Source organism: Vulpes lagopus, chromosome 5 (assembly GCF_018345385.1).
Source record: "Vulpes lagopus strain Blue_001 chromosome 5, ASM1834538v1, whole genome shotgun sequence".
Classification (NCBI taxonomy): Eukaryota; Metazoa; Chordata; class Mammalia; order Carnivora; family Canidae; genus Vulpes; species Vulpes lagopus.
Window position 1 is genome coordinate 12685072 of NC_054828.1, and position 20269 is coordinate 12705340.

General features: G+C 46.0%; 1 protein-coding gene across 6 annotated transcripts in view; it reads right to left on the bottom strand.

The window, feature by feature from the left end:
* HMGXB4 (HMG-box containing 4) overlaps positions 1-15792 on the bottom strand; it is a 33961-nt gene extending 18169 nt beyond the window's left edge. Inside the window, exons 1-8 of one of the 6 annotated variants that reach the window (XM_041756200.1) lie at positions 15676-15792; positions 14004-15182; positions 11041-11139; positions 10587-10691; positions 10235-10383; positions 9922-10000; positions 9700-9814; positions 8200-9152 (exon numbers count right to left, since the gene is read on the bottom strand). In XM_041756200.1, coding sequence (XP_041612134.1) covers positions 8200-9084 — 885 coding nt within the window. In that variant the 5' untranslated portion in view covers positions 9085-9152; positions 9700-9814; positions 9922-10000; ... (3 more) ...; positions 14004-15182; positions 15676-15792. The remainder of the gene's footprint in view (positions 1-8199; positions 9153-9699; positions 9815-9921; positions 10001-10234; positions 10384-10586; positions 10692-11040; positions 11140-14003; positions 15183-15675) is intronic. The other 5 variants (XM_041756201.1, XM_041756199.1, XM_041756198.1 and 2 more) reach the window with 5 other exon arrangements.
* Positions 15793-20269: the final 4477 nt, after the last annotated feature.

A 20269-nucleotide genomic window follows, 5' to 3' on the forward strand; every position in this document is an offset into this window, starting at 1 on the left:
ACTGAGTCAGGTGCCCCATTCCTGCCATTTTAAAGACGAGGAAACTGACATCCACAGTCATACATGTAGGAGTCAGCTAGCACCTGAATGAATGCAGGCAGTCTGGCTTCGGCTTCAGAGCCCGTACTTGTAACCATGATACCATCTGATGTTCTGAACTAATTTGACCGAGATCCCTAAATCTGATCTGGCTAAAGGAAAGGGTGCCAAAGAAGTAAGGTTTTCACACCAAAGCTTTTATTCAAACCATTCTGAATGGAAATATTTCTAAAACATACTCTATACTTCTCTCTCATAATACACCACTGAATACTAAACAACATTTCTATGTGATGGAAACAGCATGGATCCTGCAATCACAAAGACCTGGGTGCAGATTCCTGCTCTGCCTCTGAACAGAAGGGTGCCCCTGGGTGGGTTATTTCACTTCTTGGAGCTTATTTTTGTGAAATGGAGATTATACTGCCTTTACCTCACTGGGTTCCTGTAAAAATTCACTGATACACCACAGATAAAACACTCAGTGCAGCCTTTAGATCATCTTAAAAACCAAAGACAGAGCTGTTCTGTTGGTAATTTACTAATTGTGACTCTGCTCCACCATTGCCTTCTAGAAGGCAGGTCTGCCCTTAGGAGCTTTCTCTAACCTGCTGGCTCCACTTCAGTCACAAGGACTTCCTGCAATTTTCTGAACGTCCTCAGCCTTCTGGTATCTCAATACCTTCATTCACAGTACCTTTTATTCCTCAAATGAGATGCCTTACTCCTCATCTCTACCTGTTACTTCCTATTTGGTCCTAAGATTGAGTTCAGATGATAACAGCCTGCCCGAGGAGACCTTTCCTGACATCCCAGGCTTCCCTTGTACTCACCCCTGCCCCTGGCACCCCGCACAAGCCTGTGCTGGGGCTCGACTAACTGAAATACTTTCTGACCTCTTCCTACACCCAGAGTGCTCTTTGATGGGAAGCTGGCTGGTACAGCATCTTATTCATCTTTAATCCACTGCACCTCGCCACTGCCCAGCACAACTAAAGAGCAGAAGAAACATGCACTAGATGGATAACAAAGTCTCAGAATTGTGTGTGAAAGGGGCAGAGTGTGAATCCACTTCATTACCTCCTCTGACTTTCATAGGCCCCTAAAGGTGCAGCGGGCTGGGTACTAGTTTGCCCTTCTAACAAAGGGTCAGAGAGGTCACGTGATTCATCTCTGGCCAGTCTGCCTTCCCCCTGCACCCAGGAAACGCTCCAATGAGCTGCAGGAAACTTGCTTTTGCTTCTTGGAGACCCTGTTTTCTTTCTAGATCTTCACGGTTGTCTGAACAGGTGAGATAACTGCAGAGTCTGCTTCCTACATGGTGGGTGTTATACTATAAAGAAGAGCAAAACAAACACAAAACCATAAAAGCATAGTCCCCTAGCTTGGTCTAATACGAGAAATGACCAGATGAGGAAAAAAAAGCTTTAAAAAGATGTTTTCAAGCATACGTTATGCATTTGAAGAACTTGGGATAAAAAACAGTAATTATAACCACGGGTATTTATAGGGCCAGGCCCTGGACTGTGTTATGTGTATCTGCTATTAATCTAAACAGCTGCATTTTGCAAACAAGCAGTGAGGAAGCATCACCAAAGAATAGCTGGTAAGCAGCAGACTAGAACAAGGACCCCAGGCTGTCTGCACTTCATCACACTCTGCCTCTTTGACTTAGAAACATCTCTATGTCTCACTTAGACTGATCTCAGACACTAGCACATGGTGTTGGTTGGTATCCTTTGACCTAGAACGTACTCTCAGCTTTGACAAAGACACACAGCACTGGACAACCATCTCTGGAAGTTTTAGAAAGGTATGTGGTATAGCTGAAAGAGTTTAGGCATGGGACTAATGAAACCTCTATTAAAATTCCAGCTCTGTAATGGGTATTATATAAGGGTGATGCATCACTGACCTCTACTTCTGAAACTAAGAATACATTATATGTTAATTAATTGAATTAAAAAAATCCCAGCTTCACGTCTTTTCTTCTCAGCTTCTTCCTCTGTCAGATGGGGCTACTGATACCATCAGTCAAGACTGTTAGAGATGCCAAATGCCCAGGAGAGCCTGGGACACAGCAGGCACGCACTAGACGGTAGCTACTGACCTTTACCATTTATCACTGTTGTCACTCAACTTCAGTTTTACCAGAGGGATAATGTGTGTAATGTCATCCCAAGTCTAGCTATAGCTGAGACTTTAGTGTATCACTCCATCAACAACAGTGTCTCGGGATCCCTGGGTGGCGCAGTGGTTTAGCGCCTGCCTTTGGCCCAGGGCGCGATCCTGGAGACCCGGGATCGAATCCCACGTCGGGCTCCCGGTGCATGGAGCCTGCTTCTCCCTCTGCCTGTGTCTCTGCCTCTCTCTCTCTCTCTCTCTCTGTGTGTGTGACTATCATAAATAAATAAAAATTAAAAAAAAAAACAAAAAACCAAAAAACAACAACAGTGTCTCAGTGTGCTGGATACGAGGCCATCTGGCTGGCCTCAGCTTGCTTAGAGGAAACATGAACATTCTGGAAACATAGAGATAACTGAAGGAATGCCTCTGAAGTGGCAACATCACACATATTATTTTGAGTGGTAGTGAGTGGGCTTTTATTGATTTAGTAAAACCCAAAGTAAGGTACTTTGAAAAGTTACTGGATCCTGTTCCTCTAATACAAATAAAAACTTCCACTCCACTGGGATGACCTTAAAGGGGACATCATCAAGATATCACCAGATGATTGCTCTACAACTTCTCAGAAAGCAGGATTCAACAACAAACCAACACACAAGCAAACAAATAAAAACCGCACAAAGTCCCTCCCCAAACAAAATTCAGCGCTGAGAGCATTACCTTTCACCAGAGGCAGAGCCCAGTCCCCTCACCTGTATCAAGATTGTCCAATTAGAGTTCTGCCCCTGCTGCCTTAGCTTCTCACTTCTGTATGGACTGTGCCAGGCTGGCTCCCATTCTCCCTGCTGTAGTGGAACTTCTCATCCTCTCTACCGGGAGTCCAGTCTATTCTCGAACAGTCTGCTCCCTGACTTCTGTGACACTGGTCCCTCTCTGGTTTCTCCTCCAACACCACTGGCTCCCTCTTCCTTCTCTGGTGTCCCAAGGTGCATGCTTTATAGGATTCTGCTCTGGGCTCTACTTCCTCTTATCAGCTCATGGATTTCATTTATTGTATAGGAATACTCCAGTTCTCACCCTAGTTTCAACTGCTCTACCGAGTTCCAGGTCTTGCATTTCCACTGCTCTCTGGAATGTCTCCCGAGTTGACGACTGTAACAAGTAACTTTTATCAAATGCTCACTAATGTGCAAAGCCAGAGTTCCTGAACCTACCTAGGAGCCCATGTGGGTTTTCATGCGGTACTTGTTTTTTACCATAGCTACCATGGAAGACTAGTTTTGAAAAGACATGGTATTGAAAGGAATATAACATGATAAGATGTTATAACCATGAATTACCTCAAACTAGTAGTTCCTAAGGTTTCTGATTGATGTCACATACTGCTATTTCTCTTGAAAATTCAATATATTTAAAATATCCAGTGGTGCCCCTGTGAGTTGGCTGTGGCCCCAGGGGGCCTTGGCACACTGTGGTCCTAAGTAAATCCTTTTACATTTATTATTGTTTAACCCTTAACAACCCTATTGGGTAGGTTTGTTGTCATCGACACCTTCTATATGGAGAAATTATGCAACTTGCCCAACAGCATATAGTTTCTAAGTAGCACAGCCAGGATTTGAACTCAAGTGGTTTGGCTCCTCAGCCCACACTCTTAACCTTCGATATGCTGAATCTCCTGACACTTCTATCTTAAGAGTCTAAACCTGACTTATCTTCTTTTCCCAAAATAGCCATTCTTCTTGATTCTCTCTGTTTTTGTTCCAGTCCTGGTCACAGGACCTAAAGTAGAAAGGGCACACAGAGGCTTTTAGCACTCATTATCAGTTGGCTTTCCCATCTCTGTTTGTTGTAGTTGAGGGAACACTATTCCTGAGACCTTCCTTTCTATCTCTAGGTGGACTTTTAGATAGTTCTTTTTTACTGAAACAAAACCAAGGGAAGGATTTTTTTTTTTTTTTTAAACTCTACAGAATGGGGCACCTGAGTGGCTCAGTCAGTTAAACGTCCGACTCTTGATTTTGGCCCAGGTCATGATCTCGGAGTCGTGAAACTGAGTCCCATGTTGGGCTCCATGCTGGGAGTGGAGCTTGCTTGAGATTCTCTATCTTTATCTGTACCACTCCCTACCCTCACTGTGCATAAGCATGAGCACTCTCTCTCTAAAAAGCAAAAAACACACTCCACAGCAAGTTTTCCTGTGTAGGTCAAGTTTTAAAAAACATGGTACATGTTCCATAAATACTTGTTGGATAAATGACTACATTCAGAGTATGACTACCTCAGGTTTGGACAGTCATGATCAAATACTGGTTCCTAATAAATTTTTTGCTATAAACAAAAGTACCTTTTTTTTTTTTTAAACTAGCAAGTGCTAGCCACATGAAGGAATTATAAGTAAGTCCTACACCGGAGGAGATTATAATTTCAAAACCTTTGGGGCCATTTTTATACTCGTTTATGCTTCTGCTTTCCCAGATCTGAGCCCTATTGTCAGATCTTGTCAGTTTTTCCTTGAGATTCTCCTGAATCTGTCTCTTCAGTTGTTTCTATTGGGCTTTTATAGTACCTGATACCTCGGCCTATAATAACCTCCTGGGTGGTCTGTTACAATCTCTCCTCAGTCTCACCCACCTGCTGCAGTGCTATCACTTTATTCTTAAATGATCACTGAGAGTATATCTAAGTCCTGCTCATAAGCCCAAAGTGCCTGCTGCCAAATCCTTAACTAACTCAAAATTCTTTACCATTTGCACCTGACCTACCTTTTCAATACTGATGTTCGCATCCATATATTCTATCACAAAATGCCTAGCAAGGACATTAAGGAGTTGAAGGTAGGGTGACTAAGACAGTCCCCAGGGAGCTTACAGTCTTTAATAAAGGAAACGGAATATGCACAAAGAAAGCTCCAACACAAGGGACAAAATGTGCAGTGACTTCCCACAGCCAAGGTGTTATGGGAAGTCAGAAGTTAATTCTGCCTGGAGGGTCAGGATGTCTTGGAAGAGGCAGCATTTGATTAGGTCTTGAAGGGAAGGCAGAGCTTTAATAGATGGAGAACAAAAACTGCCATAAAAACAAGCAAAGGAACAGAGGTAGAATGTAAGGGCTAAGTCTGGTTTCCACACGGTACATGTGAGGCAGACTAAGAGGTACAGCTGAGAAGGAAGATTTAGTACTAAATCCCAGATAATTATGAATGCTTGACCAAGAGTTTGGACTCTGACATTTATTCATTCCTTCAGCAAGTACTTATGGACTAACTACAACAGGCCAGACTGTGGGTTCAGCACTAGGTATGGAGTGGAGAGCATGACAGACACGATCCTGGGCCTCTCAAAGCTTACGCTCTTACGTGAAGGCAGTAAGGATCCACTGAAGATGGTGAACCAGATGTCAACATCGAAGTGGTACTTAAGAACATTCTGGCATCAGTGTATACTAATTGCATTGGGGAAGAAACAGAAAGGAGGCCATGTATCACATTAAGTACAGGGAGGGATGAGGCCCAAGTTGGGGTAGTGGTAATGGAGGACATAAAGTCATGGAAGTTATTAAGGAGGAATAATATTAGGCTCAACACTTGAGTGGATATAGGCAGAGGAGAGGGAAAACAGGGAAGAGACAGATGTAAAAATGAAATATAAAACTGGGAAAAAAATCAGAATACCCCTTACCAGGGATAAGGACTGACTGGGAAGGGGTATGAGAAAGCTGTTTCAGATGATAGTAATGTCTGTATCTTGATAGAGGTTTGGTCACGTTTGTGCGCATTTGTCAAAACTCACCAAATGGAATATAAACATGTGTACGTTTGTGCATAAGTAAATTCTAGTGGAAAAAAAAAAAGCCCTGAATCCAGATATTAAACCTAAGTTAATGATATGCAGGTTGAAGTCTTTAGGGGTGTGTATGGTATCTATAATTCACATTATAGATGTATAATTTACATTATATTTATAATACATTATAAAAGTTGGATTGATGGATGGACAGGTGTGTGATAAAGCAAAGAGCAAAACAGTAACTACAGAATCTCATTGGGTGGCATATGTACAAATTTTAAAATTTCAAAGCTTTTTGTTTGAAAAGTTTCATGATGAAGTGTTGAGAAAAATGATTATAAGCATATAGTTTCGGGGCAGCCCGGGTGGCTCAGCAGTTTAGCACCGCCTTCAGCCCAGGACCTGATTCTGGAGACCCGGGATCGAGTCCCATGTCAGCCTCCCTGCATGGAGCCTGCTTCTCCCTCTGCCTGTGTCTCTGCCTCTCTCTCTGTGTCTCTCATGAATAAATAGATAAAATCTTAAAACAAAAAAAAGCATATAGTTTTGAGTTTGGGTTGACTGGAAGGACACAGGGAACACAGAAGCAGGTGGAGGAGGAGCTGCAGGTTTGGGAATCTGGATGATGAGCATAATTAGTGACACATGGGTATGAAGAACCCAAGGCATCTAGGTGGAAATATTTATCAGGCAGTTAGAAACGCAGGATTAGAGTTCACTTGTTTGAACTAGGCTAGGCTAGGCTACTTTGTAAATGTCTTTCTGCTTTCTTGTGTTCCCTTCCACTGAAATCCTTTCTTTTCTATAGGCTTTCTCTGACCACCCTGCCTTCCTCTATTCAGTGCTCTAAGATTAGTTATGGCTCTATCATATATTACTAGAATGGAAATTCTCAGGAGAAATAACAATCTTACACAGAATATGTATGATTTAACAAAGCAATTTTCAAATAAACAAATGAATATAAACCTGACCTAATAATTGACTATCCAGTTCTTTATGCTCACACTCATTCTTGGCTTGGAAGGTATAGTTTTGCTTTTAATTTCTGAGATATACATACTTAAAAGGCACTCTTTGGAGTACCTGGGTGGTAGAGTCAATTAGGCATCTGCCTCTTGGTTTCAGCTCACATCATGATCTCAGGGTGTTGAGATCGAGCTCTGCACTGGGCTAAGCACAGAGCCTGCTTAGTTTCTCTCTTCTTCTCCCTCTACTCCTGCCGTGCGCACGTGCTCTCTCTAAAATAAAGAAATCTTAGGGAAAAAAAAGATACTCTTTGTAGTGGGAAACATAATTTACACCTCAATTACAGACTGAAGTGAAACTGCCATTTCCAAATTCTTAATATACTTGACTTTTTCCTTCTTAATATCTCCTCTTTAATCTGACATTTCAGTTTGCATAACTCTAAACAAAGAAAGAAAATGGTTGTCCTTAGGTGGAAAAACTAAGTTTTTTGACCTTCTTCTTTCCACAAGTCTGAATTTCTAAATATAAAATTAATACATTACTTTGATAACAGGGGAAACAGCTTTTTTTTTTTTTTCTTTTTTAACAGAAAACCTTTAGTAACATAGTCTCAGCCCTGAAAGTACAACTGCTAGATTTCTTGAGCTGCAGGAAAGTTCAACCAAGGTCGCTGATTTCTCCTTCCTATCTCCTCAGCAATCAGTGTGCTCCTGAAGGTCTGGAGCTATGTCCTGCCCAGCTTGGCACCTCTCTACACCACCTAGAGCACTGGGCTGGGTAAACAGCAAGCACTTGCCTGTTGAAAGAACATACATTTGACACTAAAAATAATACCAGAAAGTGGCCCACACCAGTTAGTGGAAGGCCATTGATTCATTCCATTAACCTGGGTCGTTATTTTCCTAATTTTGAAAATGTGTTTCTTAAAACGAACTAGAAAATACCTTTTCATCTCTATCAACTGCCCCAGGCAGACAGTGCTGCCCAGTGAAAGGAACTGGGTTCGGCTTCTTCTGTGAATTCCAATTTCAACGGTATCCCTAAACCTATGCTTGGCACGATGGGAGACCACCATTATTGAAAAACCCATGAAAAATTAAGATTGCTCCTGTTTTTGAACTGGAGAGACTTGGTCCCTGGCAATATCTTACACCTCATGTCATCCCATGAGATTGGCCTCACCACACTCCCTGCAGTTCACCTCAGCTGCCTAATTCAAAGTCCACTTACTACTATCATCACTCACTCCCCAACACTTAAAAAAATGGTTTACCTTTTCTCCTCTCTCTCTCTCTCTGTCTTTCTCCTCTTTTTTCTTTTTTTTCTCACTGTGCCCGTCCGTGTGGAGGCTGGGCAGGGGAGGGGGAGGGGCAGCAGCTCCAGTGTGTGGGACGCTGGGAGGAGGAGGGCCAGGTGTGACCTCTCCTGCTGGGGCAGCTGCAAGGCCTGAACTTCTCTTGGACTTGGAGTGCCGCTTCTCTTTATGCTTCTCTTTGTCCTTCTTCTTTTTGCTCTTCTTGGACTTCTTTTTCTTCTTGATTTCCCGGTAAGAGTCATCAATGACCAACTCCCCGGCCTCCAGCTCCCCACCAGAGGAGGAGTCTGATTCTACCAGAATAGGTTCAAGTCCTGAAAGATCAAGGTTAGCACTGTGGGGCTCTGGGAACTGGGAGGCATCTGACCCACAGCCTTCGGGGCCAGGAGAGGAATGTGGGTCTGAGGAGGACTTGTGCTTCTTCCGGGCTGTTTTCAGAAAGCTCTGTAACTCATGTCCTAGGAGTAAAGCACCTTGCTCATCCCGAGCTGATTTCTTAGAGGATTTTTTCACAGTAGCTTGTTGAGAGGGGTACTGAAAAGGCTCCTCATCAACTGAGCTGCTTCCCTTCTCCTTTGGTGAGAGAATTAGTTTCATCTTTAAGCCATCAGGCTCACGAAGGGTCAGTGTCTCTGTGTTGACATACAGCGGTTTCATTTTTTTTGATTTGTGGGAACCACCGTCCTCCAGGGACAGGTCCCCACTGCTTCCACTTACTTTCTTCCTGTGGTGTTCTTTTTTACTCTCTGAATGACTTGAAGAACTTGAAGACTTTTCCCCTGTCTTTTTGGAGGGCTTGGAGCCTGCTGCCAGTGGGGAAGTGATGGCTTTCAACAGGTCCATGGCTGTATCGGCAGATTGTGGGCTGGACTTTTTCTTTTTCTTCTGTGACGATTCCAAAGACGAAATGTCTGGAAATAATCAAGAGAAGTAATGTCCACATGACAAACCAATTTCCAACAAGTTTCCTCTCTCACCAAAAACACTCAACTAATGTGAGGAAGAGGCTAAGAGAAATGATTTGAGGGGAGTCCCTTCAACTGATTCCTGATGATGCCCGTGTGCTTCTTGGCTTGGTAGATGTTGCCTGACCCTGGACACAGTTCTTGCCACTGAAGTTGTTTCTCTGCACTGAGTCTTCACAGCAACCAGAGAGGACAGACCCGGAAGAACGGACTAAGCTGTGGGATTACGAGCAGTTACAATTTCGGTTACACTGCAGACAGAGTGTCATTTGTTTCGGTGTTCAGGATAAGCCCATTCTAGTAAAGGGTTAGTCTCATCAGCTTTGCGTATAAGAGAGCTAAGAAAAACTGGTCTTGTGAGTGGATATGCACTGGACTAAGAAGTAACCCACAGGTGCAGGCCAGAGGGCCCAGGACTACATATGGCAAAGGGATGCTAGGTAACAATGGGCAGAAGATAAGTGGATGATTGAGGGGAGAAGGAACCTGGTACCTGGTATATCACAAATGAAGACTGTTCTTCTATGCTGAATCCTCCAAAATACCAGCCCTCCACCTCTCTCCTCCTTCACACTGGTTTATCGGCACTCAGAACAAGAACCACTGTCCTGTTAAATAGGCCACTGAGTCAGCAACATCTGGATCCCTTTCCCCTACCCCGACTCCAAGAACCAGTGATGTGTTCATCCCACCTGCTGCCCTTTCCCCTCCTTACCTCCATAGTAGTAATCATCAGAGGAGTGCTTCCTCTTCTTCTTATGCGTGTCCGTCCCCAAGAAATAAAGTTCACTATCCTGGAATTGAAGAGGAAGAAGAATTGACCAATGAGTAAGACGATGAAGCAAAGGCAGTTTGGCACCAATTTTGTTCTCTGAGTTCTGACTTAGGAAGACAGAGTAAAACACAGGAAATATTAAAAATAGTGAACGATGTTTATTTAAGGTTTTAAAAATATACTTATTTCCTCAAGTACTAGGACACAGGACGGGAGATTAAAAACTTGCCTAATTCGAATGTTTCGAATTTACCTTTAACTTCTTCTTGGAAGAATTTCTGACCTGAGCAGCGATTTCTTCCTCTTCCCTTAAAAAATCTTTGTAAGAACGTTTCTTTTCTCGTTGGCTTCGGCCAGCAGCTAGTCCTGTGTCCTCAGAGTTGTGATCACCATCAAAGCAATCTGAAAGCCAGGTTCGTTTGGGAAAGGAAATGAGAAAGGTCAAGTAAGTGACAAACAAAACAAATCACCATGTATGTAATCCAACCGTCCCTCCATTTCCAAGTTAAAATAAGGTTTCAACAAGTCCACTGGAATATAGGACTAAGATCCAAGGGGACAAGAGTATTTTTTGATGACCTGGCTGCAAATGACAAGAACCAAACCTGAAGAAACAATGCTTCCACGCTATGCAAAGGCCCAATGTGCATCCTCAGACATGGTTTCTTAGTTGTGATTTGGCAGGTGGACACAGACTTGCAGAGGTAAGGCTGAAAAGAATAAGGATTCATGTGCTGTGCTGCTCTGTGGGAGTCCAAAATGTGATTCCTATCCCCAGACTCCTGCACACTGGAGCTGGCAAGGACCACGAGTGCTGCAGGCGATCACCCCAATAGACTACAGAGACTTATATTTCAGCTCTCATGTTGGAACCCTGTCTTGTTTTTGCTTCCATGGGCCCAGTCTGGGGATGATGTGGAGGCTGAGTGCCTTAATATTGCTCTGGACCATCACTGAGAGTCCAGGCTGTGATGGCCAGTCCTGGTCTCTATGTCCATGGGCTGCAAGAATCGAAGAGGAAACCCCCTTTGGAATGCTTCTCAGATTAAGGGGTCATACCTTCTTTCTTCACGGAGTCATCATAAGCCATGGCGGTCCTGCAGGGCCTTTGTGAATGTGTCACTGTGTCCAGGCTCCTTCCCGTCTACAGGACCAGGTCTGAGAAACAAAGAAGGAAAACCCTCCTGTAATGCGAAATCACTGTGGAGAAGCAACCTTCCAGATGGAAATGCGTAGTGATCCAAGGGCAGACTGGAAGGGCAGCAAGAAATAAAGGAGTGTCTTGTCACCTCCTCATTCTGTTTGTAAATACATTGGGGTTGAAACTGCAGGAAGTGTGCTGGGCTTAATTTGACTTATGAGTTAGAGTTGTGGTTTGGTGAAGTATATAAAATACCTCTCATGTAATAAAAAATAGCTCAAAATTATGAGAATTTCTGAAATGCCAACAGGACTGACAAGACTGAGATGGTGAATACTGACATTAAGTCAGAAGGAAAGGTTCAATCGTGGCTACAAATGCAAAGATAAAGCAAGATGCAGAGGAAGACAGATTACAGCAAACATTCCAGACCGTGAAATCCTACCATGTGGATTGATGACAGGTTAACAACTATTGTACTGCAGTTTACATATGAAAGACATTTAAAGTGTAATTTTTTTGGTATGCATTTTGTTGGCCTGTACGAATTTGCTCAAAACCATGGAGGTGTAAAAGCAAAGACACTTCTTATATTAGTTGGCCACATGATAGCTTTCAAGGCTATCAGGCCTTTCTAAAAGGCTAGGTGAAAGTAAAGAATTATCATTTGTCCGTTGGTGGTGAAGTTTTTATGATTATTAAGATTTTCACTGATTTGAAGAATTACTATAATGTAAATATTCTAAACATCATTTTGAATTTGTTAAAATCTTTTTTTTGGATGTTCAAGTCTACATGTCTACTTTGACTCTGACAATGACAAGCCACAGACTGTACTCTAAGGTAAAGCTCTTCAAGTACTTTAAGGACAGGCAATGTCACAAATCCTGCAGGAAGTCTTCTTCGCAGGAAATTTAAGAATGACATTCTAAATATATGAGAATGTTCTCATCCAGTTAGTGAAATGCTTACAAGGTGATCGGAATGGTTACTTATTACTTATTTAAATTTTATTTTACCTTCATTGCTATATGGGGATTTAGAAATGCTGAAGGGCTCGTCAGTGAGACATTGCCAGTCTCTTCAGGTGGGTATGAGTAATATTGAAGTGCGTAACTTTTGTGAAAGAAAATCTAATTAACAAAGGAAACTCTCTTAAGAGTCACATTTAAAATAAACAGAAAGAAAAAAAGGCTTAATTGCACAAGTCAGATAAAATACAATGCACACACATGCCTAAGTTGAACATACAAAGAGAAAAAGCATTACCAAGAATGATTTACAAGGAACATTAAGAAAAGTAACATAAAAAAGCATTTCTCCGCTTCCCTGAGAAGGAAAAGGAAGAAAGGACTTGGTCAAAGTTAAGAGAATCTAGAGTGAAGTAAAGAAACCAAACGAACTGAATTATTTTACTGATAAACCAGAGAACTGCTTGCCCTGAGGGCTTTATAAGGTCAGAGCTCATGTAGAAAAATGAGGCAACATACATATATCATGTAGCCAGCTTTTCACGCTCCAGTATTCTCAACTTTCTCAAATAGAAATTCCTGCCTTCCCCTTTCCACACATGGGGTTCTGACTCCAAACGTGAAGGAAGGGGGAATGTCATTGGGAATCAAGTCCATTCATTTGAAAATCATATCTCCTCTGACTGGCACTAAAACATACTGACTTTATTAAGGAAAAAAAAATATATATATATATATAGGTCGGTCCCATTAGTTTTCATAGACTGGTAATGCTAAGAAATACCACAACTTGAGACCTCAAGTTAAATGTTTTCATGCCAAATGAATTTTGACTATGAATGTTTAATAATGATCTTAAAACATTCAATATCATAAATATGGCCACCAGTCTGTTGTCAACTAGAAAATACACTTCTAACTGAAGCAAAGGCAGGCCCTGAGACTTACACTTTGGCCTTCTTTTGCGTAACATCAAAACTAACATAAAACAGAGTTAACAACAGAGTGGGAGTAACTACCTCCAAAGACAGTATGAGAAAGAAAACCATGATGTGACTTCTGAACTACGAAAAAAGTGTTCATGGTCTCATAACTGACTTCTCTGAAAAACAATGACTGGATTTAAAAAGTTGTGAAAGGGAACAGGAAATTGAGTTGATCTTCCGAAGCACAGGCCAACACAGAAAACACGAACTGGTGTTAGCATTATGTATTGGAGTTAGGCCTGCTACTATTTAAGTTTTCATAAAAACACTGAGAAGCATTTTATAAATTACATGCCTAAATAAGCTGTAGAGAAAAACTGAGTGGGGCCTGAAGGCAAGGCTGATTCACTAAAGAAGTAGAAGAGCCAAGAGTTTAAAAAACTAAAATTAAACACAATGGACCATGCCACTCACAGCTTGGGCAGACTGATGGACCTTGAATTTTTAAGTTCTTTAAAATCAAGATACTGCAGTTCAGGGGTTAGTTTTGGTTGCTGACTCATAAAGGAAAGATGAAACCAGATAAAGAAGTCTCAAGCAATAGTATGGAAGAAAGGCAGAGTTAGGACAACATTTATAGAGGATCAGATGATCCTCTGGTATTCCTTCCTGGTCTTGAATATTATCCATGATAAATTCAGAATTCAGGGTTAGGCAGCAGATTGTGGGATTAACGAAAGTGAAAATACTAGATTTGATTTTCACATTGGAAAGCAGGGGCCATAATTACATTAAATGTTGGCAAAAGTAAAACAGGTGTTAACACCCATTCTCCTGAATTCCATCATGTAGGAGCTTATAGAATTCAATGTTGTCAACTTTAAGAGGCAGGACAGTTTTACGATTATGTTCCTCTCAGTGTGCTAAGAAATGACAGCGTAAGTGAAAGTTCATGATTTAATGTTGCGTATGGAGACCAGAAACCTGTCATCACAAAAGATGTGTACTTATGCAATGTGCAAATTGTTAAATGGCTCTTCTGGGACTCTTCTTCGGGGTTTGATAAAGGGGGAGGCGCAGCTGCTGGTCCACTTGTAGAGAAGTTTGTATGCATTTTGTCCAGGCACAGCTTTGGGGATAACCAGAGTGATGAATGAAAAAGCAAAAATCATCAGATACAGTATTTTCTTATGTTGCAGGTCCAAACGATAATTACTGGGGAGGTGGTGGTGGTGGTAAAGTTTCAGAAGGTGATTTGTTTGAGGTAACCTGAGCCTCAGCAATCGCTAGCAAGCTTCTTCATCCCAGAACGTAACTGTGTTGAAAAAGAGGGAACAAAGTAAGCCCCCTGATCCACGCGGCAGGCAGGCAGGCAGGCAAAATCCCGGAGCTCCATCCAGGTCTAGCGCGCGGGGTGCGGGCCTGGCTGCAGGGTCCGCGTTCTCTTCCAGCACTCCCTCGGCGGACTCAGGCCGCCTGTCCGTGCGGCTGAGGGAAGCAAGGTGCACGTCCAGCTGTAGCCAGTCTCTGACCTGTCGCTGCTGTCGTTCACTTCCAGGAGCGCGCTGGCCTTGTCCGTTTTGCAGAGCTCCCCTCCGGGTGTCAACACAGCCACTCCGAATCCCTGCCCCTCCCTTCTCCGGGAACCTACCTATGCAGCACTCGCAGCCCCTGCCAGCTCTGCGAACTGCGGAGATCCCGGCAGCCTGGGATGGGGATTGAACCCTCTCACTGCATGGCAGCTCGGAACCACGACCACCGCACAGATTGGCTGACAACACACATTTCCAAAAAGCCACCGATACAAATTTCGACAAGCTCTGTCCAATCAACAGGCTTTCCTTTGAGTTTTTTTTTTTTTTTATTTGTTCTGCTCTAAGGGAATATAATCAGCCACCTGCTTAACCGGCGGGGGGGGGGGGGGGGATGGTGCTCCTCTAATGCACGGTACAGAGTGAATCTACAAGTAATAGCCGTGGGGGGACGGGCCCGTGCGGAGACCACACTCGAGAGGCACGTTCCGACCGGGCCGCTCGCAAAACAGGACGCGCCACACCGGGCTACTTATACAGGGAGCCCCCAGGACCACCATTTTTGCGGTCCCCACGCAAACCAATGGGATTCTCCCGGCCGTTTTGCAGCAACAGCTAGTTCAACAAAGCTCTGTGAAGAGGAAAAGAAGAGAGCTCCTCGCATCCTCTCCCGCCAGCCCAGGGCCCTGCCCTCCCGCGCCGGCCCGGGCCCCCCGCACCCCGGGCCCCGAGCCGCACCGCGGCCCCGACTCGCTCCCCGCGGCCCCGCCGGCCTCCCGGCGCCCCCGAGGGCGGAGACGGCCCCGGCAGGGGGAGGGGCGGCCCCGGCCCGCAGGCCCCCGGGGCGGCCGCACGCCCCCTCCCGGCCCCGCAGCTTTCCCGCCTTCCCCATTTGAACGGCTCCCGCCCGCCCTCCTTCCGCGGCCCGCTCCAGCCCCTTCCCGGGGGCGGCCTGAGGCCGCTACTCCAGTCCCCGGCTCGGCCCCTGGGATAGGCCGCGCTGGGCCTGCGGCGCCCCCGCGGCGGTGTCGCGGGCCCCGGCGGCGGGTGGCGGCGGGGCGGGGCCGCGGCCGCCTCGGGGAGGGGGCCCAGCCCGGCCTCGTGGGGGCTCCGCTCGCCGCTACCTTCACTCGGCTCGCCCGGATCCCGCCTCAGCGCCGCCGACCGCCGCCATCTTGGAGAAGGAGAGAAAAGCGCGAGCGGCCAGGCAGCCTCAGTCGAGCCCAGAGCGCAGGCTCCGGCTCGGGAAGGGGAATCCCGCTCCGCACGGAGCGCCGAGCGCATCGAAAGGAGCGCGCCGCTCGCGGAGCCCCGGCTCGCGGAGCCCCGGCCCTGGAGTGGATGGGGAGTTTTCGGTGGGGCCGGGCGTGGGCTGGAAGCTTTCCGACCCTTGTATCGTTCAGTCCTCGCTGCGTCCCCCGTGAGGTAGGACGCTGGCTCACATTTTACAGACGAGAAACAGGCTCAGAGAGGTTAAGTGACTTGCCCGGCCGCGCACAGGTGGTTGCAGGAGGAGCCAGGTACGACTCCACGTCTTCTGATTCCTAACCAAGTGCCCTTTCCACGACGCTATGCCCTTCTCCTTCGAGATAGTTTTATACGTAAATGCCGTCCCCGAGAAGCCCACATCGTGCAGATTAAGAGCAGCGGGGCTTATTTGGAGTTTGGCATTGCTGTTCGGGTGCTTGGCATATTTCGGATGAGGGGGAAGCACATATAAAATAATTCGCATGGTGAATCGTCTGCATTTCTCCTCGCAAATTATTTGCATTTAAAAGTGGAAGCAGGGATCCCTGGGTGGCGCAGCGGTTTGGCGCCTACCTTTGGCCCAGGACGCGATCCTGGAGACCGGGGATCGAATCCCACATCAGGCTCCCGGTGCATGGAGCCTGCTTCTTCCTCTGCCTGTGTCTCTGCCTCTCTCTCTTTATCTCTGTATGACTATCATAAATTAAAAAAAAAAATTAAAAGTGGAAGCAGTCTCCAGACAAACGAAGGGATGCCACACACAGGAGAGAGAGAGGCTCTCTCTGATTTGCCCTGGAGAATTTGGACTCGTAGGTAGGAATCGCTGTGTGAAGATCTCCGTTCAATACGAAGATAAGCTCATTTATCTAGAGCAGGTCAAGGGTGCTTGGCTACTTTGTTAGGTAGTGAGCTCCCCGTTGCCAAAGGAATTCAAGAAGCAGCAGCTAGCGTCCTAGTTACTGTAGAATGGATAGGTTGGAGATCTAGGTTGGCTTCTAGAGTCGTGAACCCCATGAAGCTCTGTGCAAAATGACGTGTCCGTACACCTGTGTGTTTTCTGGGGTTTAGATCCTGTCAAAGATTAGGAATCCCTATCTTAGTGGGCTTTCTAGGCCAGAATTGGATGGGTGCTTGCAGGGGATGTAGTCATTCTGCACACTTGCAGGCTTAGAAATTGAGACCAAGAAAAGCGGGCGATTTGACTCAGAATGCACTGCCGCTTCCTGATCAGATAAGCCAGACTCTTAGACTCTTGGACTCTTAGTTCAGTGCTCTTTGCACCAAGCGATGCCCTTTCTCCCTCTGCACTGAGTAGAATGTTGGATTCTGTTGGATTCTAATCATTGTTTTTAAGTTTGTAGGATGCTGAGATGTTCAAAGAAACATTCAAAGTTGTTGAATTTAGTCCCAAAATGTAACTGTGAATAATAAAATGACCATCAAGGCCCCATTCTGCTCACCAAAAAGATTGTCAGTAAGTTTCACCAAAAGATATGGGATTGCTCTTCCGGGACACCTTGCCCGACATTAGGCTTCTCTGTGAGGTCTTTAAGAGCGGTGAGGATGTATTTCCCCTCCTGTTCTTCAGTATGGGTCAGGATGCTTTCAGATGGAAGCAACATAATCCCAGTTCAAAATAGTTTGCTGGGAAAGGAGAATTTATTGGCTATTACTGAAAAGTTTGGTACCTGTGGGTGTGGCTGGATCCAGGGAGGGACTCAAGTCTCTTGACAGAGGTGCTTTCCTCTGAGTTGGCCTTATTCTCAGGCTCCAGGTGATGACTCCACCTTCAGGCTTTAGCATCCTTGCTACTGCTCAAGTCCCTGGACAGGCAGTTTCTTTTACACATTTGTTTTGGGAGACTCACTTGCCTGAATTGGATCACGTATGCAAACAAAAAGCAGTCAGTATGAGCAGAGGTGCGGGGTGTGCTGAGGATTTAAACCAGGTCACATGCTTACCCCTCCCCCCCAAAGCAGGATAAACTCAGGAAGTCAGGGGTATTGTCCTGTGGGTAAAGGAGTCCCAGGCAGGCAAGAACAATAGGCGTCCACCCAGCTGTACCACTCGCGTGGGCCTGCCTGCCCCAGGGTCCCATTTGTCCAGTTCCTTCTTTTATCCCACCTGAGGTTGGGCATACTGAACTATTGCCCATCTTAACCTCCTGGAGACTTTAAGTCTATCACTCCTCAGTCTGTTCCCTTCTTCCAATCTTGTATCACTGCGTGTGCAGTCATTCATTTAACAAATATTGATTGGAAACATGACCCTCCTAGGTGTTCAGAATAGAACAATGAACAAAACTCAGAGTCTTTAACCCCCCTGGAGCTTACATGCTAGTGGGGGGGGGGGAGAAAATAAATAGACACCCTGTTAGATGGTGATCAAAAGTGGAGAAAAATGCCAGGTGGGGTAAGACATTGCAGGAGGGAGTGGCGGTAGGGATTGTTAATTTAACTAGTGATCAGAGGCTCCTCTGGTAGGGTGGAGGCTGGGGGCTCCTTTGGCGGGGTGGAGGCTGGGGGCTCCTCTGATGAGGTGGAGGCTGGGGGCTCCTCTGGTGAGGTGGAGGCTGCAGACTCAGGCTGGCCTTCTAGTCAGAAGGGGGCTGGCGGTGGGGGCTGGGAGGCCGTAGTTCCTGGAATGGGATACAAGGCCTTCCTTGGAGCCTTGATGGAAAAACATTCTCGACTGAATATCTTGCCACGGTTCTTTTGTTTCTGTGACTTGGAAAGGGAGAAAGGAAGATAGCTTGGTAGTCCAGGGTGGGGAGGGGCCTGGTCATGGTGGGCTTTGTGAGGCAGAACACCCTGTCCCGTGATGACACGAGGATGGCATCTGAGATGTATGAAGATCGGGTGCTGCCAGGGGCCGGGGCTGTCCTCTGGCCCACTGCACCCGAGAAACTGCCCAGTGCATGGTAGTAGCAGGTGGCCCATCCAGTTGTGCTGGATTTGGACACTTTCACCTTCAAGTTGTTTTTCCAGACTTTGCCCTCTCCAGCTGTGTTTGGAGCAGCTTTGTTGTGTGAGGCCCAAAGGATATGTACATGACAGGGCCCTTTTGGCGGGCAGTGATGGGACCTACCTAATTAAAACTGCCATAAGCAGCAAGAACTTTATGGCTCGTAAAAAAAACACCAAGAGTCAGAGAGAAGCTAGCTGTCTAGGCCTCCGGGTCCAGAGTTTTCAGATCCCTCCCTCCTAGGTCTATTCTCTCAGGTTGGCCATCCTCATGGGCCTGGAGTCATGGCCACAGGTAGGCCAGGCTTCTGTGTTCAGTCTCCCAGAGATCAGAGAGCGAGGAGGGCTTCCCCAGACCTGCTCCATGGGAAGGAATCCCAGGGAAGAATGATCGGTTGGCTTGGGGTCATGTGGTCATTCGGTCTTGTGATGGCCCATTCCTGGCAGAGCCATTAAGTTGGAACAGGGTGAGAGTCCTTCCACAACTAACAGAGGAATCTATTCTGGGAGGACAAATAGTAAACACTCTGTAATAAGGCAGTGATTCTCTGTTCCTGTTTTTGAGCAGCACCTATTTTGTGCACAGCCTTGATTCTTCACGTGCCTCGATACCTGCCCCAGCCTCACTGACTTTCTCCTGGTCCCCTGGGCACACGGTGCCCTATGGCATCCACGCCATTGTGCACACGTGTCCTTGTCTGTAGAGTCAGCCGCCCCCACCCCCCCCCCGCCCCGCTCCTCTGCTTTTGCCGACTCTGCACCCAGAAAGCTTCTATTTATTCTTCATGATGTAGCTTGAATCCCCTCTCCGAGTCGTGCTCTGTGTTCCCACATGCTTGGTTGCGAGCTTCTACCCCTGCACCTCCCACCCTGCACTGTGGTAACCTTTTGACATACGTCCTTTCCCCGTTCTTTGGGGATAGGATCTTTGTCCCTCCCTCCAGCTGCATGATAGGTATTCAGTGAATCCTTTTGATTGTGTGTTGTTGAAGGAAGAGTGGGACAGGCCATTTTTCTTGGGACTCAAGGCGACAGAGGTAAAAGCTGCTTTTGGGAGAGTTACAGAAGATGTGTCAGTGATGGATTTGGTTTGCCCACTCCATCGCTCCCCTTCTGCAGCAGAGGTCAGTGCTCAGACTTCAGGGGTGGCCACATCACTCCAGCCTGGTAATCATAATCCCCAGCTTGAGCTTTCCTGGGGAAGGAGCTTTCGTCTGAGAAAGTGAGAAGACACTGAACAAGCTTGAAAGTACTCAGTGACTGGATCAGGCTGTCCCCTGCCCCTTCCATGCTCTATTGTATAGCCAGGGATCCCCCCCCCCCCCCGCCCCTTGGTATAAGCAGGGCTCTTCTGTCCTTTGGAGCCCAGAGGAGCTCCCCAGTCGCCAGGTTCCAAGAAAGAGGAAGCTGTGGAGCTGGTCCTTGTCTGTGGGGTATGGTTGATTGCATAGAGTGAGAAGGCATTCTTGGTGGAAGAAACTGAGTAAAGGGAGGCAAGGACACTCAG